The sequence below is a fragment of the Otolemur garnettii genome, unplaced genomic scaffold, assembly GCF_000181295.1.
Source record: "Otolemur garnettii isolate 467f Iridium unplaced genomic scaffold, OtoGar3 scaffold00135, whole genome shotgun sequence".
NCBI lineage: Eukaryota > Metazoa > Chordata > Mammalia > Primates > Galagidae > Otolemur > Otolemur garnettii.
The window spans coordinates 4,442,316-4,463,090 of NW_003852530.1; the positions used below are offsets into that span (position 1 = coordinate 4,442,316).

The 20,775-nt window shown below is 46.5% G+C and overlaps 1 protein-coding gene across 1 annotated transcript in view; it reads left to right on the forward strand.

Moving 5' to 3' along the window:
• Positions 1-20,775, forward strand: part of GPATCH1 (G-patch domain containing 1) — a 51,241-nt gene that overhangs the window by 7,663 nt on the left and 22,803 nt on the right. Inside the window, exons 2-10 of the mRNA XM_003798431.3 lie at positions 1,189-1,323; positions 3,382-3,467; positions 5,100-5,260; positions 6,117-6,214; positions 6,716-6,774; positions 7,470-7,712; positions 8,961-9,108; positions 14,679-14,758; positions 20,518-20,722. Coding sequence (XP_003798479.1) covers positions 1,189-1,323; positions 3,382-3,467; positions 5,100-5,260; positions 6,117-6,214; positions 6,716-6,774; positions 7,470-7,712; positions 8,961-9,108; positions 14,679-14,758; positions 20,518-20,722 — 1,215 coding nt within the window. The remainder of the gene's footprint in view (positions 1-1,188; positions 1,324-3,381; positions 3,468-5,099; positions 5,261-6,116; positions 6,215-6,715; positions 6,775-7,469; positions 7,713-8,960; positions 9,109-14,678; positions 14,759-20,517; positions 20,723-20,775) is intronic.

The window sequence follows — 20,775 nt, forward strand, 5'->3', positions numbered from 1 at the left end:
GCTTGAGCCCAGGAGTTGGAGGTTGCTGTGAGCTGTGATGCTGTGGCACTCTACCCAGGGGGACAGGTGAGAGGCTGTCTAAAAAAAAAAAAAAAAAAGAAATACGGAGACACTTGGATGATGAAATCCGAGTTGTAATTCAGTTCTTTTTTTTTTTAGTTTTGAGACAGACCCTCACTCTGTTGCCCAGGCTAGAGTGTCATGATGTTATAATAGCTCACAGCAACTTCAAACTCTTGGGCTCAAGTGATCCTCTTGCCTCAGCCTCCCAAGTATCTGGGACTATAGGCACCTGCTACAATAACAGCTAATTTTTCTATTTTTTAGTAGAGACAGAGTCTTGCTCTAGCTCAGGTTGTCTTGAACTCCCGAGTGCCAGAGATCTTCCTGCCTTGGCTTCCCAGAGTGCTAGGATTGTAGGCATGAGCCACCTTGTCCAGCTAGTAACTTCCTTTTCCTGGGGCGGTGCCTGTGGCTCAGTGAGTAGGGCACTGGCCCCATATACCGAGGGTGGCAGGTTCGAACCCGGCCCTGGCCAAACTGCAACAAAAAAATAGCCGACTGTTGTGGCGGATGCCTGTAGTCCCAGCTACTCAGGAGGCTGAGGCAAGAGAATCACTTAAGCCCAAGAACTGGAGGTTGCTGTGAGCTGTGACAGCACAGCATTCTACTGAGGGCAATAAAAGTGAGACTCTGTCTCTTAAAAAAAAAAGAACAGTAACTATGGAATCAGGAGATTTGTGGAAATTAAGGAAACTCTTAACAGGTGGGGGAAATGGGCAATACCAAAGGAGAAGAGCAGGAGTCAGGGTTGCTGTGGCATTCAGAAGAGGTATGGAAAGGTATGGAAGCTTCCCTCTGTCACAGACCTCTGCTTGCCATGTACTGTGCCCGCATCATGCTGCCTTCCTTGCCAGGAGATTTCAATTCCATTTGTTTGAATCTTCCCTTCAATATAATCTGGGTTTGTAATGCAATTTAGTGGGAAAAGCAGGCCATTTTTTACTAAAGCATAGTTCTAATGTAAGCTTGATAAAATATATTGTTTTCTAGGCCATATAAACTAGTAAAGTCTGGGCATAACAACTTAATGTAAATGGTTCTATTTGAAGTTATAAGTGAACAGCTTCCCTAAATTCTAACTCATCCTCTACTTTTTCACTCAAATTTTTTTTTTTTTTTTTTCAGGTGAAAGACCAAAGAAACCAATTCCTCTTCAGGATCAGACTGTCAGGGATGAAAGAGGAAGATACAAACGATTCCATGGAGCCTTTAGTGGAGGTTTCTCTGCTGGCTACTTCAACACCGTCGGCTCCAAAGAAGGTCTGATTTTCCTGCTTAGAGCAATTGCATTGCTAAAGTAAATGATTGACACATTATTGTAAGCTCCTACCCCACCCCCACTTTTCTTAATTTTTTCTTTAAACACTTCAGTACGTATGTTGCTTGCAGTCTTTTGTGTTCTTAGAGTGTTTGGAATGTTCATAGTGCCAACGTGCGTGTTGTAGAGTGATTACTTAGGGTAAATAAGATAGTTAAAATTCAACATCCAGAATGTATAAAGATCAGTTTCTAATGAGCAAATGGTCAAAGTTTTGGAATATTGTACTTGAGAGGAGCTAGAAATGCTATGTAGAATATCCACCATTCTTAGTAAGCGGATTTAAATATCCAGGGCACTGTTCAACTAACATACCTATTAAAAAAAATATTTAGGCTTGGCACCCGTGGCTCAGTGGTTGGGGCACTGGCCACACGTACCAGGGCTGGTGGGTTTAAACAGGCCCAGGCCTACTAAACAACAATGATGACAACAACAAAAAATAGCTGGGCTTTGTGGTGGGCGCCTGTGGTCCCAGCTACTTGGGAGGCTGAGGCAAGAGAATTGCTTAAGCCCAGGAGTTTGAAGTTGCTGTGAGCTGTGATGCCACGGCACTCAACCCAGAGTGACAGTGAGACTCTGTCTCTTTTTTTTTGTTTGAGACAGAGCCTCAAGCTGTCCCCCTGGGTCCATCAGGTAGATAGTGGTAAGTTGATACAGTGGAATATCTGCATTGTCAGGAGCGGCAGACTCAGGTCTGCACAGACGTAGGACAAAGTCTGTGAACCCCCAGTGAGGAAGGTGCTGGGCCCAGGGTGTTGTCCAGGAGAGCTGAGTCTCACTCTCTGGGGGCAGCTCCCAGGCTAAGCTGGAAACCTACTGTAGCCACCTACCCAAGAGTAGACCTTCCCCGAATTCCTCAGCCCTGCAAGACCCTTGGAAAGAATGAGAAAACAGGGGCATCACTCTTAGAGGAAACTAAGGAAGTTCTCTCTGCAGAGGTTACAGATATGTTTGACTTCCGGAGAATTCTCTCTCTACAGACATGGCGCATGCTTGGTGGTCATGGTCAGGGAGCAAGGGTGTAAGTTACAGGACTCCAGGGTGTAAGTTACAATTCCTCTGGTGGAATTGGGGGCCTGGTGCAGCCAGTGCTCGTGGACCAGCTGGGTTGCCTCCTTGGGCCATGGTATTCTGACTGCTACCTGGATTAGTTCTATGGGTCTCCATCCTTTCGTGCTTGACATACTGTTTCTTTCTTTTTTTTTTTTTTTGTAGGGACAGAGTCTCACGTTATTGCCCTTGGTAGAGTGCTGTAGTGTCACAGTTCACAGCAACCTCCAACTCCTCGGCTTAGGGTGATTCTCCTTTCTCAGCCTCCCGAGTAGCTGGGACTATAGGTGCCCACCACAACACCCGGCTATTTTTCTTTGTTGCAGTTTGGCCAGGGCCGGGTTTGAACCCGCCACCCTCAGTATATGGGGCCGGTGCCCTACTCACTGAGCCACAGGTGCCGCCCAACATACTGTTTCTTTAGATATGTTATTGTGTGAGGGCAGATTGCAGTCCTGCTGGTCTCAGAGTGGCCTTGCATTTTAAGGTGACCTTGTATTTTTCTTCTCATACCTTATTCGTATCACGATTTAACTTTCAACGTATAATTTGATTGCTCTTAGTTCTAAGTTCGTATGAAGAAACCTCTGCTAAGTTCTGACAACAGGGGCTATAGGGATTAAAAACAAGTTTATGTGGAATAATTATGTGTATCTAAGCAGTGAGATGGGAATTAGCTAAGATTTTGTACTTACTGGGAGTTTCACACTCATCCTTGTTATTTAATTATTTAGTTAAAAGGCTAGATGTGGTGGTGGGCACCTGTATCCCAGCTACTCGGGAGGCTGAGGTAGGAGGATTACTTCAACCCAGGAGTTTGAGTGTGAGCTGTGATGCCACCTGCCTAGCGTGACAAAGTGAGACTCTGTCTCAAGAAAAAAAGATAATTTAGTTGTAGACCAGAATACTATCTAGTACTATAAAGTTCTAAACTCTTTTCTTTGTAGGATGGACACCCTCTACCTTCGTGTCTTCCCGACAGAACAGAGCAGACAAATCTGTTCTTGGTCCTGAAGACTTTATGGATGAAGAGGTGAGTGTGCAAAACTTTGATTGCCAGTAAGCTGGTGGGAAGTGTAGCTGGCTGGGGCGGTGTCTCCTCTGTCCCCAGAAAGTCTGCTCTGTGAGCTCCTGTTTGTTTGTAAGCCTTTGTTTTTTAGGTATTTGGACTACATTGAACTAGCAATTTATAATGGGGCCAGTGTCTAAAATCAGGAGTATTAGCCAGGCGTGGGGGCTCACGCCTGTAATCCCAGTACTCTGGGAGGCTGAGGCAGGTGGATCGCCTGAGCTCAGGAGTTTGAGACCAGCCTGAGCAAGAGTTAGACCTGTTTCTTTTTTTTTTTTTTTTTTTTTTTGAGACAGAGCCTCAAGCTGTCCCCCTGGGTAGAGTGCCGTGGCATTACAGCTCATAGCAACCTCCAACTCCTGGGCTCAAGCGAGCCTCCTGCCTCTGCCTCCCAAGTAGCTGGGACCACAGGCGCCCGCCACAACACCCGGCCATTTTTTTGGTTGCAGCCATTATTGTTGTTTGGCGGGTCCGGGCTGGGGATTCGAACCCGCCACCTTAGGTGTACGTGGCTGGCGCCTTAGCCGGTTGAGCTATAGGCGCCGAGCCAGTTAGACCTGTTTCTACTAAAAATAGAAAAACTAGCTAGGTATAGTGGTGGGCAAATGTAGTCCTAGCTACTCAAGAGGCTGAGATGGGAGAATCCCTTGAGCTTAGGCATTCCAGACCAGCCTAAACAAGAGCTGTCCCTACTGAAATAGAAAAACTAGGGTGGTGCCGGTGCCTCAGTGATCAGGGTGCCAGCCACATAAACTGAGAGTGGTGGGTTCAAACCTGGCCCTGGCCAAACTGCAAGAAAAAAATAGCTGGGTGTTGTCATGGGTACCTGTAGTCCCAGCTACTTGGGAGGCTGAGGCAAGAGAATCACTTAAGCCCAAGAGCTGGAGGTTGCTGGCCACAGCACTCTACTGAGGGTGAGAAAGTGAGACTCTGTCTCTAAAAAAATGAAGAAAAAAAACTAGCCAGGTGCTGTGGCGGGCACCTGTAGTCCCTGCTACTTGGAGGACTGAGGCAAGAGAATTGCTTGAGCCCAAGAGTCAAGGGTTTCTGTGAGCTGAGACTCTGGGGCTTTCTACCCAGGGTGACAGAGAGAGACTCCACCCTTACTGTTCATCTTCCCAGCTTGTTACTGCTTACCGTGTCTCTGGAGAGCAGTGACTGTCATTCTCTGCCCTTGGCCACTGGCCTTGCATTATGTGAAGAGGAGGTTCCAAAGTCAGTGTGTAGACTCTACTGCCCTGCTGATCCTGAGCTACATTTTGTAGTTTTTAACTTTTTTTTTTTTTTTGAGACAGAGTTTCACTTATTAACCCCTGGTGAAGTGCTATGGTGTCACAGCTCATGGCAACCTCCAACTCCTTGGGCTTTAGGCGATTCTCTTGCCTCAACCTCCTGAGTAGCTGGGACTATAGGTGCCTGCCACAACACCTGGCTATTTTTTTGTTGCAGTTTGGCTGGGGCTGGGTTTGAACTCACCACCCTCGGTATATGGGGCTGGTGCCCTACCCACTGAGCCACAGGCACCGCTCAACTTTTTCTTAAAGCAATAAAGCTATGTCATATATCATGTTTAATTACTTTTCTTTTTTTTTTAAGGACCTCAGTGAATTTGGGATAGCACCTAAAGCAATTGTTACCACGGATGATTTTGCTTCAAAAACCAAAGATAGAATACGAGAAAAGGCCAGGCAGCTGGCAGCTGCTACAGCCCCGATTCCCGGAGCCACTCTCCTCGATGACTTCATAGCACCAGCCAAGTGAGAACAGTGGAATGCTGACTCTTCTGATCTTAGCGTTGTGCTTTGCATATATGTGGTTATCTTACTCAGGGGTAGTGTGATTGCCAGAGAAGTCTTAGGCTAAAAGTCTAAGTGAAAAGGGAGGTTTTGCCCAAAGGGTCTTGTACTGTCACTGGAATACTCAAGAACTGTAGCCATCTGCCAAGTTGCAGGGGCCCACAGGGGCTACCCACAGGGCTATTACAGTGAATTCCCTTCCCTACCTGCCTCCCTGGGTTGTCTCCATCTACTTCACTCTGTCTTCTTTTTCTGTGTGCCTCCTTGTTCTCTGCTCCTGGGCACGTGGCCTCATGTGGCAGTATGAGACCTTCATAGTGCTCAAGGCTTTGACAAGGACTATCTAGAGGACTGGCACGGTGGCTCACGCCTGCAATCTCAGCACTCTGGGAGGCCAAGACAGGTGGATTGCTTGAGCTCAGAAGTTCAAGATTAGCCTGAGCAAGAGTGAGACCTCATCTCTACTAAAAATAGGAAAACTAGCTGGGCCCAGGAGTCTGGAGGTTGCTGTGAGCTATGATGGTTCCACGGCACTCTACCCAGGGTGACAGAGTGAGATTCTGTCTCAAAAAAAATTAAAAAAAGAGGACAATCTAGAGTCCCTGTGTACCCATTCCAAAGGCTCAGGAGCAAGAACACCTGATTGTCTTCCCCAGGTTAGCTGTGGCTGGGATCGCAGGGTCATGTGGCTCTGATGTGGGGGAGGGCCAGGGCCAGGAAGACAGGCCTAGGAGACCGGGACTCAGAGGCTGCTTTTGTCACACTGTCCAGTAATATTGCCTTTAAAAAGTTCCTTTTCAATGTCTTGGTACCCTAGATTATCTGTTGGTTTTGAATTGCTAAGAAAAATGGGTTGGAAAGAAGGACAAGGAGTCGGTCCTCGAGTAAAGAGAAGGCCACGCCGACAGAAACCTGGTGTGTATCTTGACGGTCATTACTCCACAGCTTACCTTTCAGTGCTACAGGCTCTGAAAAGCGAAATGACCAGGCCCTGTGGCTTGCATGTATTTGGAGGCTTTTTATGTGTAATGCACGACAGCTTCTAGAAAGGTTCCTCCCAGCACCTCATGAAAGTTTGTGTTTCTTATCCTTGTCAAAATTACGTCCCAGTTTAGCTTGTTTTCTACTTATTCCTTACCCTTGGTCTTCCCAGAGATTCTGGGAGTGAAGTCTGGGAGGGCAGCAGCCATTTCTCTGTGGTCCTCTGTGGTGTCAGGGCAACAATGGCTGCTCCACTGAGCACGTTACCCCCAGATGACGGGCAGGGCAGGAGATCCTCACCCCACCCCGCACCACCACCCCCCGACCCGGAAGCTGTAGAACCTACTATGAGTGCAGCCATGTACCTCTGGAGAGTAAGTCAAGTTTTTATTTTTAGTTGATCTTGACAAATGCTTTCAAAATCATTTTTAATAGATCCCGGAGTAAAAATCTACGGCTGTGCGTTACCCCCTGGAGGCTCTGAGGAATCTGAGGTATTATTTGGGATGACTGACCTTTAGTTTGGTACAGCAGGTAGCACCTGTTACTTAATGAAATTTTAGGGTCAGAAACAATTTTAGAAATAGGTCATGGCTGGGAGCGGTGGCTCACACCTGTAATCCTAGCACTTTGGGAGGCTGAGGTGGATGGATTGCTTGAGCTCAGGAGTTCAACACCAGCCTGAGCAAGCACAGACCCCATCTATGCTAAAGACAGAAAAACATAAGTAGGTGTAGTGGCACATGCCTGTGGTCCCAGCTACTCAGGAGGCTGAGGCAGGAGGATTGCTCAAACCCAAGAATTTGAGGTTGCTGTGAACTATGATGATGCCACGGCACTCTATCCACAGCGACAAAGTGAGACTCTGTCTCAGAAAAAGAAGACGAAATTGGTCAGATTCCATTACTGTACAGTGGAATATTCATGTCCTAAAACTATCCTCATTATGTCAGGTAATAGATTGGGCAGCATGCCTGTACTGTAGACATCCAGGTCTGTTTAGATTCATAAGAAAGGAGTTGTTTGTCTTGGTATTACTTGTGATAGAGGAAGGTGATTTACTAATTTGTAACAGCACAAAGAAAGTTTGAAAATTGTTGTTTGGAATTAATCACTGCATTTTAAAATAGCATTTTGTGGGTTTCCTTTGTATCATGCAGTGACTCACCTTAATTCCACTTGGAAATAGGATGAAGATGATGACTACTTGCCTGATAATGTGACCTTTGCACCCAAAGATGTCACACCTGTGGATTTTACACCTAAAGATAATGTGCACGGACTGGCTTACAAGGGCCTGGATCCCCACCAAGCACTGTTTGGAACTTCGGGGGAACATTTTAATCTTTTCAGTGGGGGATCTGAGGGGACCAGCAATCTTCTTGGCGGTCTTGGACTGAATAAAGGAAGAAAATTGGGAATTTCAGGCCAGGTAAAAGAGTTTCTGTGTCCCGACGGTGGAGTCATTGGCAAGAGAGTGTGTTTCCGACATTCCCTGTGCCTCATGGTAGGCACTGGTGAAGGTTATGTTTTCCTTAGCACAGACTGTGGAGACACGTAAAACACTCCTTTCTGGTTTTAATAATCAGCTCCTAGAATCTGTGCTTAAAGTTCTTGGTGGAGTTTGTGTGTTCTCAGGAAGGAGGGTTGCTGTCTTGCCTTGTGGGGCTGAGCAGAAAACTACTCTTACCTCTTTGAGTTAGTAATAGCCAAATGGCAATCTGCCTTTTCAAGTTTAGGTCCAAGTTTTACCACCTCTGAGACTATTAACTAGGTGCTGCAAAGCTTAAGTCAGGAACACTGGGGAAATTTGTACTCAGGAGACTTGTGTTTTTACTTTTGGGAGAGTAGAAAGCTTTTCCTAACTGCCCATTCTCTCAAATTGATTCAGAGAGTCTTTTTAAAAATGCGTTTAGAAAATAGTTATTCTTGTAGGGTTCAGTGGCTCACGCCTGTAATCTTTGCACTCTGGGAGGCTGAGGCAGGTGGATTGCCTGAGCTCAGGAGTTTGAGACCAGCCTGAGCAAGAGTGAGACCCCATTTCTACTAAAAATAGAAAAACTAGCCAGGAATTGTGACGATCACCTATAGTCCCAGCTACTGTGGAGGCTGAGACAAAAGCGTCTATCACTTGAGCCCAGGAGTTTGAGGTTGCTGTTAGCTATGATACCACAGCACTCTACCCAGAGCACAGAGTGAGACTTTCTAAAAAAAAAAAAAAAAGGAAAGAAATAGTTATTTTGTCATTTCATTATTACCTTTTCTTTTTATACATTTTTTCCTATCCTTTTAATAAGACTGTTAGGAGCTCTCACACCAGCTGTGAGAATTGCCATAGTCTTCAGACCCTGGTTGCCCATGCCGTCCACAGGACACTTAGATCTGTAGATGAACTTTTTTCCTTTCTCCTTTGGGAGGCCCCCTCTCTGCTGCCTGGGCGTGCTCTGTCCTCCTCCTCCTCTTGTGCCAAGTCCTGCTGTGGTGGCTGTGGCAGGAGTTGGAGGACTGGTCCGTACGTCTGGCTGTTGTTTTCCAGGGGCTCGAATGTGTGTAAAGCTGGAGCCCCTACTCGCCTCTCTTGATGACCTTGAAGTGCTCATGTGGTCTTTTCAGTCACAGCCTTCAAGCAGCGTTATCCTTCAACGCAGATGCACCTGAAACCTGTAATTGTCTTTTGAAGGCATTTGGTGTAGGTGCCTTGGAAGAAGAGGATGACGACATCTACGCCACAGAAACTCTGTCCAAGTACGACACTGTTTTGAAGGACGAGGAGCCTGGAGACGGACTCTATGGCTGGACAGCGCCCAGGCAGTATAAAGGTCAGAAAGGTAATTCCACGCACCCATACTCGATGGTAGGACCAAGTGCCAGGACATCAGGGCGAGGGATCACCAGGTTGATGCTGGAGTGTCACTGCTGTGGCGCAGGCGCTAAGTGGTCAGAGATGCAGAGTGACAAACAAAGCAGAGAGGCCCAGTGGGTGGGAAGACTGGGGTAGGGCCTCTACCAGGCCAAGGCCAAAGCCAGCTGTCAAGACAGGGCCATGGCAGTCTCTCCTGCAGGCCTCATAGATCATGCTCACACAACCAAGCTGGTGCAGGCTATGAGATGCATGGCACCCACTGTCCCTCGGTGTCTGAGCACTGTGCTGTCAGTCTCTTCTGCAGGCCTCTTAGATCATGCTAATGCGACCAAGCTGGTGCAGGCTATGAGATGCATGGTACCCACTGTCCCTCGGTGTCTGAGCACTGTGCTGTAGGCAGTCTCTCCTGCAGGCCTCTTAGATCACGCTCATGTGACCAAGCTGGTGCAGGCCACTGCACACTGAAGCTCTGTGGTATGTGTAGCCTGTTGCTCCCAGGCTGCAAACCTGTGCATGTGTCACTGTGCTGAACACTGTAGGCCATTGTAACTCAGTGGCAGTATGTGTGTATCTAAACGTACCTAAAAGTAGAAAAGGCACAGAAAAAACATAGTATAAAAGGCCCAATGTGGTGACTCACACCTGTTATAATCCCAGCACTCTGGAAGGCTAAGAAAGGAGGATCCCTTGAGCTCAGGAGTTGGAGACCAGCCAGAGCAAGAGCGAGACCCTGTCTCTGCTAAAAATAGGAAAACTAGCTTGGGCGCTGTGGCAGGCCCCTGCAGTCCCAGCTACTCTGGAGGCTGAGGCAAGAGGATCTCTTGACCCAGGACTTTGGAGTTGCTGTGAGCTATGATGATGCCATAGCACTCTACCCAGGGTGAGTGGACACTGTCTCAAAAAAAAAAAAAAGTGCTATCAAAGATAAAAAATGGTACACACCTATGTGGGGCGTAGGGCTTGCTGGCTGGGAGTTGCAGGCCTGGCATGACTCAGTGAGTGAGCAGTGGGTGACTGTGAAGGGCAAGGGCACCACTGTACCCTACTGCAGACTCCACAAACACTGTGCACTTAGGCCACACTGAATTTCTAAAAAGATTTTCTTTCTTTAATAATATCATAAATTAACTTTTTTTTTTGAGAGAGTCTTACTCTGTCACATTTGGTAGAGTGCTGTGGCATTGTAGCTCACAGCAACCTCAAATTCTTGGGCTCAAGAGATCATGCCTCAGCCACTCAAGTAGCACGGACTTCAGGTGCCCACCACAATGCCTGAATATATTTGGAGACAGGGTCTGGCTCTGGCTCAGGCTTGTCTAGAACTCCTGAGCCCAGGCAATCTACCTGCCTTAGTCTCCCAGAATGGGATCAGCCTCTGCTCCCGGGCTATACATTAACTCTAGGCTGCTTAACTCTTTTTGAGACAGAGTCTTACTCTGTCATCCTGGGTAGAGTGCTGTGGTATCATAGCTCACAGCAACCTCATACTCTTGGGTTCAATTGATCCTCCTGCCTCAGCCTCTTGAGAGTAGCTGGGACTTCAGGCACCTGCCACAATGCCTGCCTAGGTTTTCTATTTTTAGTAGAGATGGTGTCTCTCTCTTGCTCAGGCTGATCTCAAATTCCTGAGCTCAAGTGATCCATCTGCCTTGGTCTCCCAAAGTGCTGGGATTACAGGTACGAGCCACTGCCCTGGCTAGACTGCTGTAACTCTTTTACTTTGTAAAACTTCTTTTACCTTTTTGACTTTTTTGCAATGATGCTTAGTATAAAACATAAACACATTGTACAGCTGTACAAAGATACCTTCTTTTTTTATTATCCTTACTCCATAAACTTTTTTTTCTATTTTTACATTTATTTTTTGCTTTTTAAGCTTTCTTGTTGAAAACGAGCACACAAACATCCACATCAGCCTAGCCCTGCACAGGGTCAGGATAATTAACATCACCATCTTCCCTCTACACGTCTTGTCCCACTGGAAGGTCGCCAGGGGCGTTAACATGCATGGAGTTGTCATCTCCTCTGATGATAATGCCTTCTTCTGGAGTAGTTCCTTAAGATCCTGCCTGAGGCTATTTTATAAGTAGGAGTGCACTTTAACATAAGGATAAAAGTAAATAAATAAAGGATAAAAAATATATTGTAGTATACATGTGATTCAGTAACATAGTCACTTACTGTCCTCATCAGGCTTTATAGACTGTCCCTAATGGCAGGTGCTGGACGTTTATAGCCTGCCAGCCCAGTAGGTCTGGTGACACCAGCGTTGTCACAAACACGTGAGTAATGCGTTGACCCAGGTGACGGGAGTTTTTCAGTTTCATTATAACCTTATGGGACCACCATCATAGACCTGGTCCATGTTGACTAAATTGTGAGGCATGCGACTGTAATAACAACAACCCAAACAAGGAGAGAGCTGAGATAAAACAGTCTGTTCAGACATTTTTAGCTGTACTGAGATAAAGTTTGATCTAATTTTTTATTCATTCATTTATTTATTTATTTTAGAGACAGAGTCTCACTTTATCACCCTCAGGAGAATGCCGTGGCATCACATCTTGCAGCAACCTCCAATTCCTGGGCTTAGGTGATTCTCTTGCCTCAGCCTCCCAAGTAGCTGGGACTGCAGGCGCCCGCCACAATGCCAGGCTATTTTTTGTTGCAGTTGTGGATTTAAACCCACCACCCTTGGTATATGGGGCCAGTATTCTACCCACTGAGCCACAGGCGCCACCCTGATCTAACTTTTTAGATTATCAAATATGTCCATATCCCAGCATTGTGGTGGACACCTGTAGTCCCAGCTACTCAGGAGGCTGAGGCAAGAGAATCGCGTAAGCCCAGGAGTTGGGATTGCTGTGAGCTGTGATGCCATAGCACTCTACCTAGGGTGACATCTTGAGGCTCTGTCTCAAAAAAAAATAAAAAATAAAAGTAAATTGATAGTGGGCGAGGTGGTGGTGCCTGTAGTCCCAGCTACTTGGGAGACTGAGGCAAGAGAATTGCTTAAGCCCTAGAGTTTGAGGTTGCTATGAGCTGTGACAGTACGGCACTCTACCCAGGGTGACTCTGTCTCAAAAAAAAAAATAAATGTCTATATAACATCAGTTAATTATGTTAATTAACAGTATGTTATATATTAATGTTAATAACAACATGTGAATTCTATAACAATTCATGATATATAGTGACATATATATTTAAATCTGCCTCCTTAGCCAAGTCTTTTACTTTTCCCTTTCATAACACCTTTGTCCCTGGTTGATGTGATCCACCCCTTGGGCAGGGGCATCCCCTGCACCCCAGCACGCCCATCTCTCTGCTGTGCCCGCTGTCCCCATGCTACCTGCCCCAGCTACTGCTTCTCTCCTACCCCAAAGCCATGACATGTATATAGTTCTGACTAATTTTTCTATTTTTAAAAATTTATATATATACATATATATATTTTTATTTATTTATTTATTTATTTTTTGCCTGGGTCTGGGCTTGAACCTGCCACCCCCAGTATGTGGGGCCGGCGCCCTACTCCTTGAGCCACAGGCGCCACCCTATTTTTTTTACTTTTTATTATTATTATTATTATTATTTGAGACAGAGTCTCACTTTGTCATCTAGGTAGAGTGCTATGACATCACAGCTCACAGCAACCTCAAATACTTGGGCTCAAGTGATCCCTTTGCCTCAGCCTCCCGAGTAGCTGGGACTACAGGCACCCACCACAACGCCCAGCTATTTTTAAAGATAAGGTCTCGCTCTGGCTCAGACTGGTCTTGAATCCTTGAGCTCAGGCAATCCACCGCCTCCACCTCCCAGAGTGTTAGGATTACAGGCATGAAGCACCGCACCCAGCCTTTTATTTTTTATTTTTGAGACAGTCTCTTCTCTGTTGCCCACACTAGAGTGCTGTCATGTCCTCATTCACAGCAACCTCAAACTCCTGGGTTCAAGTGATATTTCTGCCTCAGTCCCCCCCAGGTGCTTGCCACAACGCCCAGCTAGTTTTTCTATTTTAGTAGAGATGGGGTCTGTCTCTTGCTCTGGCCGGTCTCCAATTCCTAATCTTAAAGGATCCTCCTTCTTTGGCCTCACAGAGTGCTGGGATTACAGGTGTGATCTATAATGGTCTGGCCCTGACTGTGCTTTTTCATTCAGTGATTTTACCTAGTCTCCACAGTTGATTTTGAAATTGTTCTTCCTTTGTTCCATGATCAATAGGGTTATAATGAATATTTTTATGGTTCTAGCTTTGTGTGCATCTGTTTATTCAAAATTCTTCAGAATAAATACAATAAAAGTGAAATTTCAGGGTTTCAAAATACCAAGCATATGAAATTTAATCCCAATGACCCTATAGAATTTGAGGAATTGGCTCGGCACCTGTGGCTCAAGTGGCTAAGGTGCCAGCCACGTACACCCAAGGTGGCGGGTTTGAATCCAACCTGGGCCTGCCAAACAACAATGACAGCTGCAACCAAAACATAGCCAGGCATTGTGATGGGCACCTGTGGTCCCAGCTACTTGGGAGGCAGAGGCAGAAGACTCGCTTGAGCCCAGGAGTTGAAGGTTGCTGTGAGCTGAGATGCCACGGCACTCTACCCAGGGGAACAGCTTGAGGCTCCTGTCTCAAAAAAAAAAAAAAAAAAAGAATTTGAGGAATTGTAGAAACTGGAAGAGAAGTTCAACCTGGGTTGAAGTACAAAGAATGACGTGTTGGGGTGAATTGTTAGGTGGTGCTACTGTGTTACCCGCAGTTAAGATCCTTAGCTCATCTCGCCAAGGGTGTTCCTGCTTCAGGACTGAGCACCTTGCTTGTGTGAGCTGTGGTTATTACGAGGATGGGGCTTTTTGGTGCTCAAAGTGCAATTGTCTGTGTGGACTTCGGATTTGATCCCTGAGAACCAAATCAAAGGGCCAGTCAAAGGGCTTGTCTTTCTGACCAGCGGACCCCCTCAGCGCCAAGTCAGAGGGTGCTGGTCACTCAGTTTCCTAAGTTTGTGATCTTTATCCCTTGCTAGAGTTTAATTTGAGAAAAAGACAAAAGTGCCTTTTAATTTGTAGTAAGATTAGATTGCGGCCCGGCCCGGCTGTGTTGTCCTTGTGCCCTATTTGGATTGTTGCTAAGGAACTCGTGAGGTCAGCTCCCCGCGGTTCTGCACCCAGCTCCCCTCACTGTCAGGGTTTCAATTCCACCCCTGGTTGCCCTCATGGTGGCTTTTCTGGAGATCTTTTACTCCACAGAGACTATCCTTTGGTGCCCCTTGATTTAGGACCTAAGGTACCTTTTCTAGAAATAACTTGTCCTGCCGGGCTGCAGCCTAATCTGCTGAGGGTGGTGTGGGCTGGGCCACCAGTCACTGAGTCAACAGAGGTGTGAGGCTTGCTGTGCCTTCTCTCTTCCTCTCTGAGCGATAGCACGTATGACACACACTTGCACTATTTACATTCTGGGAGATAAAAAGCTGACGTCTTTTGTCTCACTCTAATCATCTGTACTTCTGGAATTAATCAATGACATCATTTTTGTAGAACCAGAGAAAGATCTTCGATACATTGGCAAAATTTTGGATGGATTTTCCTTGGCTTCTAAACCTTTATCTTCTAAGAAAGTAAGAAAAAAATTTTTTTTTCCTTTTAAACTGGTTTGGTGTTTAAAATATTTGCCACTGAGTTATTTGCCACTCTGAGTTATTATATTAACAAGTGAAAAGTGAATTCTGTTTTCAAAAACCAACAGCTTTACTTCTTGATACATAGGTTAAAAGAACAAAAGACAGCCTAGTTATGAGTGATTGTGTACAAAAACCATCTGCATTAGAAATGTCAGCAGCTGGGTGGCACCTGTGGCTCAGTGGGTGGGGCGCCGACCCCATATACTGAGGGCAGCAAGTTCAAACCCAGCCCTGGCCACACTGCAACAAGAAAATAGCCAGGCGTTGTGGTGGGCACCTGTAGTCCCAGCTACTCAGGAGGCTGAGGCAAGAGAATCACCTAAGCCCAGGAGTTGGAGGTTGCTGTGAGCTGTGTGATGCCACAGCACTCTACCAAGGGCAATAAAGTGAAACTCTGTCTCTACAAAAAAAAGAAAAGAAAAGAAAAGAATGTCAGCAGCCACGATGTGTTCAGAACATCTAATTGCTAGTATTTGAAATCAAAACTTCAAGTGAGTGATTATTTCTGTTAAGTGATACATACATCAGAAATTGGCTCAAGAATAAAATTAATGTAATTGTAGGGGAAAAAGCAGAAAATATTAAAAAAACACAGTAGCCCCAGCCCTGACTCCTGCTAGTCTGAAGCTGTGTGGCCACACCCTAGCAGGAAAGAGGGAAGCCGTGCACAGGTGGGGAAAGTGCTGAGGAAAGCTCTGTATCCCTTTCCAGGGTTTTCGTGAGTTTTGTGAGTTTTTGATGTCAGGCCTGGTAGTGCTCTTTCTTAACCCCATCAAAGCCCCCTGCTTGTAGTCACGTGATCAGGGGCAGTTGGGGTGCCGGCCACTTCAGCCTTGTTACCAATCCTGTTTCCCATCATCCCACCCTTTGATGAGCTTTTTGTTTTTTATTTTTTGAGGACGGTGTCTAACTCAGTCACCCTGGGGTAGAGTGCCATGGTGTCATAGCTTATAGCAACCTCAAATTCTTGGGCTCAAGCAATTCTCTTGTCTCGGATTCCTGAGTAGCTGGGATTATAGGCACCCACCACAATGCCCGGCTATTTTTTTTTTTTTTTTTTTGAGGCAGAGTCTCACTTTATTGCCCTTGGTAGAGTACTGTGATGTCACAGCTCACAGCAACCTCAAACTCTTGGGCTTAAGCTATTTTCTTGCCTCAGTATCCCGAGTAGCTGGGACTATAGGCGCCCACCACAATGCCCAGGTATTTTTTGCTTGCAGTTGTCATTGTTGTTTAGCAGGCCTGGGCCGGCCGGCCTTGAACCCACCAGCCCTTGTGTCTATGGCCATGGCCCTACTCACTGAGCTACAGGTGCTGCCCATTAATTAAATTATTTTTGAAAGACGGTCAAAGCACAGTAAATACATTCTTTTTTTTGTTTTTGATCAACATAATTTAAGTGTGCTGTGGAAGTTTAACTCTAGGTTCAAGTGTGCTGAGAAATAAAAAAAATGTTGAAAAACAGGGAGGTGCCTGGGGCTCAAGAAGTAGGGCGCTGGCCCCATACACTGGAGGTGGCAGGTTCAAACCCGGCCCTGGCCAAAAAAGAAAATGTTGAAAAACATTGGTTTATAGCATTATGAAAATTAAGTGAGATGATGCCTATGAAAATAGATGTGTATTAGCTAAAAAGACCTGCAGAAAGATGACGTTACTCTATTTCTCAAATAACCACTTGGATTTCACCCAGCAAGGTTGGATAGAAGCCAGGCCCCTTTGGTGGGACCTTGAGGCAGAGACGGGGCTGTAGAGCTTCTGGATCACTGGCTTTCTCAGAGAGCTCTAAGTGTCTGTTCCCCAGGAGGCAACGGCTTGCCTGGCTGGAGGGGAACAGGGTTGGGAGAACCCTGGTTTGACTTGCTAACTGGGTTAGGGGGTTCCAGGATGAAAGCAGGGTTGCCCAGATTTTTTTTTTAAGAGACAGAGTCTCACTTTTTTGCCCTCGGTAGAGTGCTGTGGCGTCATAGCTCACAGCAACCTCCAGCTCTAGGGCTTAGACGATTCTCTTGCCTCAGCCTCCTGAGTAGCTGGGATCACAGGTGCCCGCCACAATGACCGGCTATTTTTCTGTTGCAGTTTGGCCGGGGCTGGGTTTGAACCTGAAACCCTCGGTACATGGGGCCGGCGCCCTACCCACTGAGCCACAGGTGCTGCCTGCCCCCGATTCTTTATATAGTGTCTATATTCTGTCCTGGGTCTTATAGGAGCCATAATGGTTTTTCTTTTTTTTAAGAGACAGAGTTTCACTTTGTCACAGCAACCTACAACTCCTGAGCTTAGGCGATTCTCTTGCCTAAGCCTCCCGAGTAGCTGGGACTACAGGTGCCCGCCACAATGCCCAGCTATTTTTTTGTTGCAGTTTGGCTGGGGCCGGGTTTGAACCTGCCACCCTCTGTATATGTGGCCAGCGCCCTACCCCCTGAGGCACAGGTACTGCTCCAACGCCCGGCTATTTTTGGAGATGAGGTCTCGCTCTGGCTCAGCTGGTCTCAAACCTGAGTGCTAGGATTACAGGTGTGAGCCACTGAGCCCTTTTGATTCACTTTTGTTAACTAAGCTCTGCCTGTGGTTCTCCAGAACAGGGGAGGCCTAGGGGCAGCTGTGATCTGTTTCATCATCATAGTCAATGTGTGGTAACAGTGAGCAGAAGACATTTAGAAAGGCATTGCGTGTGTAGTGAGCTGCTATTACCACCAGAAACGTCAAATACATCAGAGGAGAACGTGTGTCTTTTACATGTATGAAAAGACAACATAGGGTGGTGCCAATGGTTCAGTGAGTAGGCCACCAGCCTCATATACCGAGGGTGGCGTATTCAAACCCGGCCCTGGCCAAACTGCAACAAAAAGTAGCCGAGGTCTGTGGCAGGCACCTGTAGTTCCAGCTACTTGGGAGGCTGAGGCAAGAGAATCACCTAAGCCCAAGAGCTGGAGGTTGCTGTGAGCTGTGACACCATGGCACTCTACCGAGGGTGACAAAGTGAGACTCTGTCTCTAAAAAAAAAAAAGAAAAGGAAACATAGCTGGAAAATGGCAAAAAAGTACTCACTTAGGTTCAGAGATAAATAGGGCTAAATGCTGGCCCCAGATGGTGCCCATCCAGCAAGCACAGCAGACACCCAGGTGACAGTGTGGGGCCTGGATGGAGAGACTCAGTGCTGGGGCTCCCGGGGAGCTCTTGGTTGTAGCAGGGCTCTGGGCAGGAGTGACTCTGAGGAGGGCTGTCACCCAGCCTTTCATAGATGTGTCTGTGTCTGGCGCCCAAACAGAACAGTGATTTGGCAGAGGGAGAGAAATGTTTTCCTGGTGGTGGAGATAAAGAATTGTGGACACCCTTTCTGCCTTGCTTCTCTGGATTTTTTTTGTTTGTTTTTTAGACAGAGTTTTACTTTGTCACCCTTGGTAGAGTACTGTGGAGTCATAGTTCACAGTAACCTCAAACTCCTGAGCTGGATTTGGCACCTGTAGCTCAGCGGCTAGGGTGCCAGCCACATACACCAGAGCTGGTGGGTTCAAACCCAGCCCAGGCCTGCCAAACAACAATGACAACTACAACCAAAAAAGTAGCTGGGCATTGTGACGGGCGCCTGTAGTCCCAGCTACTTGGGAGGCTGAGGCAAAAGAATCAGTTAAGCCCAAGAGTTTGAGGTTGCTGTGAGCTGTGACATCACAGCACTCTACTGAGGGTGACATAGTGAGACTCTGTCTCAAAAAAAAAATCTCCTGAGCTCAAGTGATCCACCTGCCCAGACTCCCAAGTGTAACGATTACAGGTGTGAGCCACCATGCCCAGCTTAATGCTCCTCTGGATTTTTGTGTGGCTGTGACCTAAGAGTGTTTTCTGCCTGATGTGGTAGTCTGTGTGTTTTAAGAAGGTAATCAGGCTAAGATGATTTTATTTTATTTTATCTATTTATCTTTTGAGACAGAGCCTCAAGCTGTAGCTCTGGCTAGAGTACTATGGCATCACAGCTCACAGCAACCTCCAATTCTTGGGCTTAAGTGATTTTCTTGTCTCAGTCTCCCAAGTAGGTGGCACTACACAGGTGCCTGCCACAACACCCAGCTATTTTTTGTTTGTAGTTGTTGTTGTTTGGCAGGCCCGGGCTGGATTTGAACCCTACCCATGAAGCCATAGGCCCCACCCCCCTTTTTTTGGTTTTTTTGGAGATAGCCTTAAGCTGTCGCCCTGGGTAGTGTACTGTGGCATCACAGCTCACAGCAACCTCCAACTCCTGGGCTGAAGTGATTCTCTTGCCTCAGCCTCCCAGTAGCTGGGACTACTGGTACTCACCACAATGCCCAACTATTTTTTGGTTGTAGTTGTCATTGTTGCTTGGCAGGCCCTGGCTGGATTCAAACCCACCAGCTCTGGTATATGTGACTGGTGCCTTAGCCACTTGAGCTATAGGCACCGAGCTTGAGATGATTTTAAAAATAGGGGTTTTTTAAATGATGATAATACTACACTTTTATGGACTGTCTTTGTGCCAGGTGCTAATCCATGCTGCACCTCCTAACCACTCCCAGTTCTGTCATGCTTTCTGGGAATGGGACACAGGCATTAGTGTTGGTGAAACTCCTCTAGTGAGTCCAGGGTGCCCCTGGGACTAAGAACCATAGCAGAAAGGGGTCAGGGCTTTGCTGCCACAGAGTTCAGAGTTGAGTCTGCCTACAAATCTGGAAAACACTACAGAATGGAAAGACGAACAGCACATGTACTCACTGTTAATTGGAACTGATGGATGAGCACCCGTGCACAGAGGGGAGTAAACCTCAGTGGGAATCGAGCAGAGGTGAGTGGAGGTGGGCAGAAACCCCCCTGAGCGTGCAGTGAGCAACATCCGGTGGCCACGTTTGTACTCTGACTCTAGCATGACCCGTGGAAGCAGAAACATCTGTGCTCCTGTAGTATTTTGAAATAAAAAAGAAAGCAGCTTAAATAGGTTGGTCCTAAAATATGTGTGTGTTAGACCAAGAGCAAGGGAGATCACTTAGTAGTTAGTTATTTAAAATTGTCTAATACGTCCCTTTAACTTTTATGTGCTGCTATCACTATTGCCCGTCAGTATTAAAAATACTCAAATTTCCCAAACGTATTTCAATTTCAGTTCAGTCAGCTTTTAACTTAAAAATACTGGCTGGACATGGTGGCTCACACCTGTAATCCCAGCACTCTGGGAAGCTGAGGCGGGTGGATTGCTTGAGTTCAGGAGTTTGAGGCCAGACTGAGCAAGAGTAAGACTTTGTCTGAAAAAAAAAAAAAATTAAAAATACCTTGGATCAAAAAATGAGACCTAAAGCTTCAATTTGGAACTGAAATATCAGAAAAAGAAGATTTGGAATTTAAACATAATTAAAGTTATTCTTTTTTCTGTGCATTGTATCATAACTGTCCAAATTTTCCCCTTTATAGTGAGCCAGCTCTGCGAATACCATGTGTGATCTATCATCATCTTTATTTTCCCGTCATGCAAAACTTGGATGGTAGCATCTTTCTGTAGACGTGGCCAGGGCTTAAAATTTGTGATCCCTGGAAGAAGGTGGCTCTGACCTGGAGTGGATGCTGGCTGGACACCTGCCAGGCTCTTCCAGTGCCGCCTCCCTGCTGCGGGTTAGCCACGCTCAGAGGTGACGGGTTTTCCTGGTTAACTCACGTGGTCTTCATACCTGTATTTTCTGGGTTTTTTTTTAAAGATTTATCCACCCCCTCAGTTGCCAAGAGACTATCGGCCGGTGCATTATTTCAGACCTGTGGTAGCTGCGACCTCTGAGAACTCCCACTTACTTCAGGTGTTATCAGAGTCAGCGGGAAAGGCAATACCTGACCCAGGGACACACAGTAGGCACCAGCTGAATGCTTCCAAGCGGGCGGAATTGCTAGGAGAGACACCTCCTCGAGGTATGTGCTGGGGGAAGATTGAAATGATCACATTTGACACAATGGCAGTATCA